General features: G+C 40.7%; 1 protein-coding gene across 2 annotated transcripts; it reads right to left on the bottom strand.

Moving 5' to 3' along the window:
• Positions 1-3,802: 3,802 nt before the first annotated feature.
• LOC116214270 lies at positions 3,803-9,909 on the bottom strand. Of its 2 annotated transcripts, none has more exons than XM_031549655.1 (19): positions 9,542-9,909; positions 9,223-9,410; positions 8,892-8,996; positions 8,717-8,788; positions 8,486-8,645; positions 7,841-7,923; positions 7,469-7,524; positions 7,234-7,370; positions 7,051-7,141; positions 6,863-6,928; positions 6,265-6,487; positions 5,938-6,039; positions 5,735-5,820; positions 5,521-5,643; positions 5,250-5,319; positions 5,044-5,135; positions 4,791-4,895; positions 4,581-4,710; positions 3,803-4,106 (listed from the first exon to the last, which is right to left on the bottom strand). In XM_031549655.1, the coding sequence occupies exons 1-18, from the start codon at positions 9,892-9,894 to the stop codon at positions 4,597-4,599; spliced, it is 2,226 nt and encodes a 741-aa protein (XP_031405515.1). In that variant the 5' UTR covers positions 9,895-9,909; the 3' UTR covers positions 3,803-4,106; positions 4,581-4,596. The 2 variants fall into 2 exon arrangements, with proteins under 2 accessions (XP_031405515.1, XP_031405516.1); XM_031549656.1 differs by having other exon boundaries at positions 8,486-8,633.
• Positions 9,910-10,199: the final 290 nt, after the last annotated feature.

Raw genomic sequence — 10,199 nt, 5'->3', positions numbered from 1 at the left:
ATGCCCCGACCCTGAACGTTTCCCTGAAGGCTAGAGCAGCTAAAGTCGTGTACCCGCCTGCGGAGCCCCCAGTGATAAAGAGCCGATCCCCAACCATCTTCCAGCTTTCCACCTACAGGATTACATATTTATCATCAAGTTCCAAGTTCTTGAATCACAAACTTTGAGAAAAAAACATAAAGATGATCGCAAGCTTTTACCAGAAACTTAGCACAACTGCAACAGTCATCAACATCAACGATTCCCCAGCACCGCAACAGCCTCTCTCAAAATTCTCGGCCATATCCTTCAAATTAACATTAAAGTCCCTCAGTACCCACAAGTCGACTAATATAACTCAAAAAAAAAAAAAAGAGAAATAGAGTTCAATGAGGGACAAACCAGTGCTTCCTCCCTAGTTTACATCCACAAGAGCCCATCCGCGACTCGTCCAGAGCTGTCTACTCAGGTTCAGCATTCCACGTGCTTCAGCCATAGGCCATCCTGTGGCATTAAAGTACTTTGATTCAGAGAAGCTATGAGTTTTACTTGCTTTAGCAACTAAACATATTAAATGCATCGTTAAGCCAAATTATTTCCTTCGAAAACAAATTCCTAAGACTGGTGGACATGAGGTTAACTTGGGCAATACCCTGGCTTTTAAGGAACAATGGGGGCTTGTCTACCTCAGGAACTCGGTAGGTAGGATTAGATGGAGGATAAAAATACGCATAGGCATTTTGACCTGGAACCTTGGTGGGAAATTCAATTAGCTCAGGTATGCAGAAGTAAGGCTTGTACTTCAAAACATCAGGAGAAGATGAACAGATGACACAAAAATTGACTATTTTCACTTTTTCACTGTCCAGTGACACCTGAAAAACAAAATTATCGAAGAATGAAGTTTAAATGTATGAACAAACTCCGAAAGCAGGCTTCTTTTTGGTCCTGCAGAACTTTGAAATATTTTCCTAGTTTCCAATTTTCTCTTCCCGGAAAACAGAGAAAGGAAAGTACATATCGGACTGCACTTCAGAAGAAGTACTGGATCTTAAGACACTTTATACAGTGCCATCTGACACAGATTTTCCATTAATTTCTTTGTTTTCAAAAGGAGAAAAATGAAAAACTGCTAAAGAGCCTGAATAATTCTTAATAGCATTAGAGATGCCGATGTCCCAGGATCATAAAGGAAAGGTGAATAAGATATGAGGAAGCTCTTTAGTGCACCTTTGCTACTGATGACGGAAGAACGCCCAACGCTCCCTCGATATATAGAAAATGGTTTCCTACAGCCTGCACAATCAGATGGGCAGAGTCACGTGGCCATCAAGCTTTTAAGTGTCAGGAGAAAATGTTGCAGCACCTCGTAGTGTCGAGTTTCTAACATACAATGTTTTGTAATTCTGTATATGAAACTTCAAGCGGAGATAATGAGCTCCAATTGTCGTCAAGCATACCAATATGTGATCTGCCATTCCGCCTGCAAGCCACAACTTGGGCAAACATTTTTTCTTTTCTACAAGTGTTAACTTATATTGAAAATTCAGAAATGAGTAACTCCAAAACATCACCTGTAGCTGCAAGCGATCAGGTTCTTATGGTCATCACTCTCGACAAATTTACAAGGGTTCATGCCAAAAATCCACATAGGTCTTGCAAACTCAGCACTTAAGAGATAAAACTGGGACGACGTCGTTCTCAAATTGAATCTGTACAACAATTAGTTATTGCTCAATTCTGCTCACAATTGCGTACATTAAGCATATGAACATGAGAATCATCAGAAAATGAAAATTTCAGCACTCACCCATTCATAGAGGTTCCAAAAGCCGTTTTGTCTGTCAGTTATAAAAAATAATTCCCCGGTTAGTTATAACTTACAATGTCTTAAGCTAACCAGACTCACTTAAATTTACAAAAATCAGGAAGAAAAATAGTACCTCTAGAGGACCATTTGAGTTCAGCTGCAGATTCCCCAAGATTGGATCAGAACCAGCAATACAGATATGTTTATAGACATCTCTATGGGAAAGCATCAAATGAATCATGAGCTATTAAAATGCCAATGAATCACTTACAGTTAATAAGCCAAGGTGAATCGGGAATAGCAGCATGATGGATCATCTTCTCAAATTATGCAGGTCTATCAGGAAATAGTTTTAACATAAACATATGACATGCATATCACCAATAATCAAATTTCCACAAATCAAATTTCCACACATATGCTATCATTTGATAATACTACTCTTCTTGCCCATTTTCTAAACTTATTAAATGCAAACTCTCGGGGGTGATGTCAATGGGATCATCCCTCGGTTTCTCCGGTTCTTTCACGAGAACCGCCCATCTGCAGAACAATATCTAAACAAGCACTTGAAACTACTGCTCTATTGCTCATGATGAGTCACATAGTCGAAATTGATGGAGAACATAATGGGGCATACGTTAAACAGAAATTTACCCGGACTTGGTGGGGCGTGATTCGACCTAGAGGAGTCACCCATCGCCAGCCACGGATATGCTGCCGAGGCGCTTGGAGGCGCCGGAGACAATATCTGAGGTGATGGGGGACTTCCAGGAAACGAAAGGAGCTGTGAACCTCTCTTGCTTCGTTGGCTCTTGCATTTCTACACCGCGAGAGGACGAAAGTGGAGAAGCCGAAGCAGAAGAAGAAGCCATCCTACTGTGGGTGGATTTTGGCTTTCTTGTAGATAACCCGGAGATGAGAGGATGAAGTAGTAGAAGAAGAAGCTACGGCTGCCAAAGCCATTTGGCTGAACACTTCAGTAAGACTTTCATCTGTGTTGACCAAATTGCCATCAGCATTTTGCCTTCATAAGGCGGCGTCGGAGGACCTGAAGAAGAGGACTTTCTTGCCTTACAAGCAAAGGGATCCTTGGAAGGCTTGCCTTCAAACTTGCTGTTCATGCCCTGGCCAACAGATTCGGGTTGCTTTCGCTTAACCATCGGTTTCACTGATTAATTCTGTAATGTCCTTTCGACGATTATAAATTGTACTCTATTCTTCACTTGTATTTTGTAAAGCCTGTCGCTCGATCTTTTCCAGAAACTGTAGCAGGGGGTTTAACATTTTCTCTCTTCACCGTTCAATTTGTCGATGGTCAGATTGCTGCAGTGGTTCTGCAGCTTTCATGTAATCTACTGTTCTATAAGAAATATCATGGACCTAAACTGATGACTAATTCAACCCTTGAAACTCCATTTTCAGATGGCCCCTTGGTCCCGCCATTCCGACTATTCTAGTTCAGGCATATAACCATCTTGGTATTCTTGATTCGTTCAAGATTTATGTCGAGAACATACGTTTAATGTGCCAGGATAGGAATCCTTCCGTAACATCACAAGTTAGGATGTAAAACTGAAACATTCAAGACCTTTTGGGTCGGAATAACTTCCGGACACTCCTTGTTCCAAGAGCTTAAGACCGAAGTATGTACAAACAACTTGATGAAAAATCAATAATACATGCCAATACCATCCATGTTTCTCTTCCAACCCAAGATCCTGCCCGGATGTCAAGTATTCGGAATTCACCAACTTCATTCAGAATCTGAGATCTACCCCGAGTATTGCATATGTTTGTATGTGATTGTGATTGCCATTTCAACAGAAACCAAATAGCCTATAAAAGACATCCGTTCATGTCGCGTTTAATCTGGTAGTTCTTGGGGAGAATTGTGCTCCATAAGAAGGCATTTCTCCATTAAGGTAACAATCGTCTTTTCATGAGTAATGTGCTAGACAGGTTTTGTGACGTGAACGTACTCACTCAAGTTTTATCTACACCAACTGCACGGTTCAAAAATATGTAGCCCCCTTCGGATGAAAAACCGGATGATGTATCAGAGATAGATGATCCAGAGTTACACACGAGTACAGAAAATCAGTCACCTCCATACCTTATTATACTTCGAACAACACTGTGGATAAGGCGCTTTATTCAAATATAGAATCGCTATCTACAGCAGTTCATAACTTGCAGAAGCTCTTGAATATATCGCAGAGGACCAAACTGACTCTTTACGGAGGCATATTAGCTTGGAGGTAACGAAATTCCAGATGAGTCGGGAATCGTGTTCTTCCTTTGAGGAGCATAAGCCCTGTTCAGAACACCAAGTTTGTATGAGAAAAGGATAAAAGGATGGCCTCAAGAACATTCCCACCAGAAAATTATATATTCTTGGCATGTGATTACCGGTCCATGCAGAACAACTAAGATGGAGATATTTTCTAATCAAGTTAATGAAAACCTGCTCCGTTTGTTTTCAAAGTCGTGATTTAAGATTTTAACTTTAACTTTAACTCAAAACACTACACAACAAAACACACATTTCAAAAGTCAAATTGGTGGGCCCCATATATTATTAAAATACAATTCCATTATAATTAATTATCTATACCTTCCATTCATTTCATATTTCAAAAGTCAAATTGGTGGGCCCCATATATTTTTGTCTTCTTCTACAATCACAATCACAATCACAAATTCGTGACTTTAACTCCGAAAACAAACGCATTGTCTAATTCTATAAGCATGCAGAATGATGGTATGACATAGAGTGCCAAATAATTACCTTCACGAGAACAGTTTTAGTCGAAGTTATCGATTTTCATCGGTGTGATCTGGTCAGCAACCTTGAAATTTCCAATAAGACGTGCGAAGAATACCATTTGCTGCTCCAACGTGAACTTGATGTTTTCAGCCTGCAGTAAAAACTCAATTTACTAGTACCTAACTCTCCTTTACATATAGAAGAGCCAAAAAAAAAATTCTATAGGGATACCTTTCGAAAACCATGCTGCTCCCCTTCGTACTCCACGAGGACAACTGGCAAGCCCTTCTCCTTGAGGGCATGATAGATCTTACGAGCTTGATCAGGTGTGACCACCTGCAAGAACCACAGCAATATAATATTGTCTAAATTGGCTTCCGTAATGACAACAATATGAACTCAAATTTGATGCCACATTTATTTTATTTTTTTTATCGATTCCTTTCAGTTTAGTAAGTCAAATAGGAAGAAACTTGTGCCATACCTTGTCTTCTAGACCTTGGAACAGAATGATGGGGCAAGAAAACTTATCCACGAAATTTATAGGCGATCTCTCATAGTAGGCCTTGTCGCTTCCTACAAAGAATCATCAGCTAAAGTTCTTCTGTGCATACAAATTTTTAACTGAAACAACTGACATATATCAAAGTTCAAGCAGAAAAAACATGTTGGATTAGCAGATGAATTTACCAACAAGATTGTCGATATAACGAGACTCAAACTTGTGGGTTTCTGCTCTCAACATGTTCAAGTCAGCTACCTGTTTCAGAAATCAAAATTTTCATATCAGAGCGGTGGGTTCAACTCAGAGTGACTAATGTGAAACATATGAACCCTGAGCTCGTATGAAAGCTTGCATGGTGCAGAGGATTAAACAAGAGAACTTTCTGAAGCGATATCACCCCCTCAAATGAGATGGTGCAACGGAATTAGAGTCACAATACAAGTATCTTAAACTCACCCCATAGAGGGATGCTCCGGCCTTGAACATTTCCCTGAAGGCTAGAGCAGCTAAAGTCGTGTACCCGCCTGCAGAGCCCCCAGTAATACAGAGCCGATCCCCATCCACCTTCCCACTTTCCACCTACAGAATTACATATCTATCATCAACTTTGAAATTTTCTTGGATCACAATCTTCAAGGGAAAAAACATCGGGACAGTCGACAGCTTCTACCAGAAACTTCGCACAACTGCAACAGTCGTCAACATCAACGATCCCCCAGCGCCCCAAGAGCCTCTCTCTAAATTCTCGCCCGTATCCTTCAAATTAACATTAAAATCTCCCTCAGTATCCACAACGACTAATATCCTTATATATATATATATATGTATAATAGAAAAAAGAACAAGAAGAACAAAGGTTTAGAAGGGACAAACCGGTGCTTCCTCCATAGTTTACATCCACAAAAGCCCATCCACGGCTTGTCCAGAACTGTGTACTCAGGTTCAGCATTCCACGTGTCTCAGCTGTGGGACCTCCTGTTGCACTTAAATTACTTCGATTGTAAATGCTATAGAATGACACATAAGACGCTGCTTCCAGGGTTTGGAAGAGTAACTGCCGCTTATCACAGTAAGATTGGAGCAACTATGAGTTTACTTCCTTTACCAACTATATGTATTGAAAATGCATATTCAAGCCAAATTATTTCTTTCAAACACTCATACTAAAGGCTTGGGATATGAGGTTAACTTGGGCCATACCGTGGCTCTTAAGCAACAATGGGGGCTTCTCTCCATCTGGAGCTTGGTAAATAGGATTAGATGGAGGATAAAAGTATGCATAGGCATTCTGACCCGGAACCTTGGTGGGAAATTCAATAAGCTCAGGTATGCTGAAATAAGGCTTATACTTCAAAACATCTGGGGACGATGACCATACAACAGAAAAGTCAACGACTTTCAATTTTTCACAATCCAGTGTCACCTGAAAAACAAAAATATAGAAGAATGACGTTTAAATGAATGAATATTTAAAATTTTTGGTTCTGGAGAGCTTGAGAAATATTTCTAAGTTTCTATTTTCATCTTCTCGGGAAATAGAGAGAGAAGTAAATTACATTTTGGACTTCACTTTACAAGAAATATTGGATTTTGGACTTCACTTTACAAGAAATATTGGATTTTAAAGCATTTTACAAAGTGCCATCTTAGACAGAATTCCCCTTAGTTTCTTAATATTTCAAAAAGAGAAAAATGAAAAATTGCTGGAGGGCCCAAATATTTCTTAATAGCATAAAAGCTGCCCCAGCTTCATGAAGGTAAATGTGAATAAGATCGTGAGGGAAGCTCTTCCAAGCACCTTTGCCACTGATGACGGAAGAACAGCCGATGCTCCCTCAATATACAGGAAATGGTTACCTAAAGCCTGCAATATCGGATGGGCAGAGTCACAGAGCAGTCGAGCAGCTCTTTCAAAATAAGGGGCAGAAAAAAAAAAAAAAAGGAGGAGATATTTGCAGCTCATCGTAGAATCAAGTTGCTAAGTACAATGTCTTGTATGTCTGTAAATGGAACTTCAAGCAAGGACATCGAGCTCTGACTGTAGTCAAGAATCCCAATATGTGATCTCCCATTTTGCCTGCAAATCTTAACTTGGGTAAACATTTTCTCCCTCGTTAAAAGTATCAAATTTATATTAAAATTCAAAATTCAGCAACTCCAAGAGATCACCTGTAGCTGCAAGCAATCAGGTTCTTATGGTCATCGCTCTTGATAAATTCATAAGAATTCATGCCAAAAATCCACAAAGGTCTTGCAAACTCAGCATTTAAGAGATAAACAGGCACAACCTTGTTCTCGGATTCAATCTGCATAACGATGAGTTATTACTCAGTTCTACATAAAATTGCCTACATTGAGCCATTTGAACATGAGAATCGTCACAAATGAAAATTTCAGCACTCACCCATTTATAGAGGTTCCAAAAGCCGTTTTGTCTGTCAGTAATAAAAAATAATTCCCCTGCATAGTATAATTCACCACGAGTTTAGCAACGATACACAAGTAAGCTGCTCAATCTATCAAATGTCACATTTTTCTATCAGCATTGAAGAACTTGACCCCTTACATATCAAATGCTCAATCTATCAAATGTCACATTTTTTTATCAGCATTGAAGAACTTAAAACCCTCTCTGGCACCAAAAGCTGTGAAATTCACACTTCTATATGTTCAAAGACCCTCACAGCATTACTTCTTCTATACTACACAGTGATAGCTAAACAGACTTACCACAAATAACAGACAGCTTAAATTTTATAATTAGGAAAAGGAGTACCTCTAGGGGACCATTTGGGTTCAGTTGCAGACTCCACAAGATTAGGATCAGAACCAGCAACACAGGTACGTTTATAAACATCTCTACAGGAAAGCATCAAGAATCATGAGCCATTTGAAAAACCAATGAAACATGAATAGTTAATTGGCCTAGATGCAGTCAGAGTTGAACAAGAACAGAATAGCAGCATAATGTTTCACCTTCCAAGATGACGCCATCTATGCAGGTGTATGAGGAAATAGTTTTAATGACAATATATGACATGCACATCACTAATCATTAAATTCTACATCATGTCGGTTCAAGGGCAACCTTTAATCCCCACATAACCAATCCTATTAAATCCCCCTTATGGAAAGATCTAAAACATACTACAGCTGAACAGTTTTGGATGGAGATCTTCTACTAGATGAAGCTAATCCTGCTCACTTTACATGAACAAAAAGGTTTGGCTTATTTAGACATCTACGGTCTATGCTATGTATGAAAAAGAAATGATGATGGAAAACAGTCCCAGTAAGTGAAAACTCTGAAAAAATTACAAAGCACAACCAATGTGCAGGTCATAATAGGAATTGAGATGACTAGAATATCATTGCTACCGTATTGCACCAACAAGCTATGCTGTCAGTCTACACTTCTTACCCGCTTTCTGAGATGTATCCAACCCAGAGCTCGGATCTGTCCCATGGCATGTTCGGATGAGACCACTCAATCCATGCTATCCTTTCACCCTTCGCGTCCATCCGAGGATATGCATAGAAGTCGCTGCCCCCGACTAATACTTTCGGCTCTGATTTATATGCTATTACCAATACACAAACTCAGTCCTTGAAATTTCATGTTGTAGCAAAACACAAAAGAGCAAATTTTCACCTTGACTATCATTATCATTGAGGCCAATTGCTACAATTTCGGTAGTTGGATTCAAACTGTCCTTGCGTCGGTCTGACACCATGAACACCACATTATTTAATGCTCATAACCTCTGAAAATATTATTATAACCTATATGGTAAGGTACAAACTCAAAGCATTTGTAAGTAACATACCTTCCCTGACAGTGATATAGCGGCTAAATCTAATATCAGAAACGCCATCTGCATAACAAACCAGAGGCCCGCCATAGTCAGGAGTGATCGGTACTGGAGAAGAATCTGCAAGAATTGCAGAGAATGAAAACCATCAAACCTGGTACAAGTCATATGCTTACAAGAGTACATGACAGACACTGAACAGCAGCCTGAACTCTAAAATGATTAAGAAAAAAAAATTGCCCACAAAAGCAGTACTAGCAACTTCAAGTTCCGGTATTTCCTCCTACTATGGCTTGAAGCCAATATCACACTGCCATGAAACACAACCACATGGACTTTTTTATACCTCTTGAACCAATTGACTGCTTATATAGCCTCTGGTCCTTGTAATTCGAGAAGATGACGGTATCCCCGGAAGAGCTGAAAGCGCCTCCCCCGTACTCCTGGCAAGTTGTCCGGACCGCATATTCCTTCGGGATGATGTCAATGGGCTCAACCCCCGGTTTCTCTGGTTCTTTCACCAGAACCGCCCGTCTGCAGAACATACATCAATACAAGCATTCAAACACTGTACGAGGATAGCAAATCTCACAGAGAAAATGAAAGGGACGTCTGCGAATTAGGACGAAGACCAGAAAAAGTTCGTAGAAGCGTATTCAGTTTACCCGGCTTCAGCGGGGCGGGATTCGACCCATAGTAGGCGGCCATCGCCCGCCACGGAGATGCCGCCGAGGCGCTTGGAGGCGCCTGAGACGACATCGGCGGTGATCGGGGACTTCCAGGAGCCGAAAGGAGCTGTGATTCTCTCTTGCTTAGCTGGTTCTTGGATTCCTTCACCGTGAGAGGACGATACTGAAGAAGCAGAAGCAGCCATCCTCCTCTGGGTGGGATGCGGGCGTCTTGTAGATATCCCGGAGATGATACGTCTGCTCAGGGGGCTGAAGATGATGAGAGAGGAAGAAGACGAAGAAGAAGCCGAAGCGGAGCAGCAGCGAGTGGCAATGGCTGCCAAAGCCATTTGACTGAACACTTCAGTCGGCCTTTCATCAGCGTTGACCAAATTAGCATCAGCAATCCAGCATTTCCCGTGAGTTTGGACACCGTATACGAACCATTCTTATTGGGCCTGTCGGCCCAAGAAAATTTGTTGGGCCAATAATGGCCTACGTGGGCCCCCCTCTGATTTTTAGTTTTCTCTCAACTTGGGCCGGTGCAGGCCCTAAATGCTGGTGGCCATCGTTTTACATTTATTCTGACTCCTGATTAGTTGAAAGCTAACCAAATATGTGCCTCATATGCCGAGTTCACGACATAGATAACGTC

The sequence above is a fragment of the Punica granatum genome, chromosome 7 (assembly GCF_007655135.1).
Source record: "Punica granatum isolate Tunisia-2019 chromosome 7, ASM765513v2, whole genome shotgun sequence".
Taxonomy (NCBI): domain Eukaryota; kingdom Viridiplantae; phylum Streptophyta; class Magnoliopsida; order Myrtales; family Lythraceae; genus Punica; species Punica granatum.
This window is presented reverse-complemented; position numbering and strand designations above follow the sequence as displayed.

What these genes read in the sequence shown, in the direction of transcription:
- LOC116214270 (XM_031549655.1), bottom strand. Translation starts at nt 9,894, where the DNA reads ATGGCTTTGGCAGCCATTGCCACTCGCTGCTGCTCCGCTTCGGCTTCT. An exon ending in GCAGTCAATTGGTTCAAGAG is followed by an intron (nt 8,997 to 9,222) that starts GTATAAAAAAGT and finishes CAATTCTTGCAG; the next exon opens with ATTCTTCTCCAGTACCGATC. An exon ending in AGCAGCATGGTTTTCGAAAG is followed by an intron (nt 4,711 to 4,790) that starts GTATCCCTATAG and finishes TTTTTACTGCAG; the next exon opens with GCTGAAAACATCAAGTTCAC.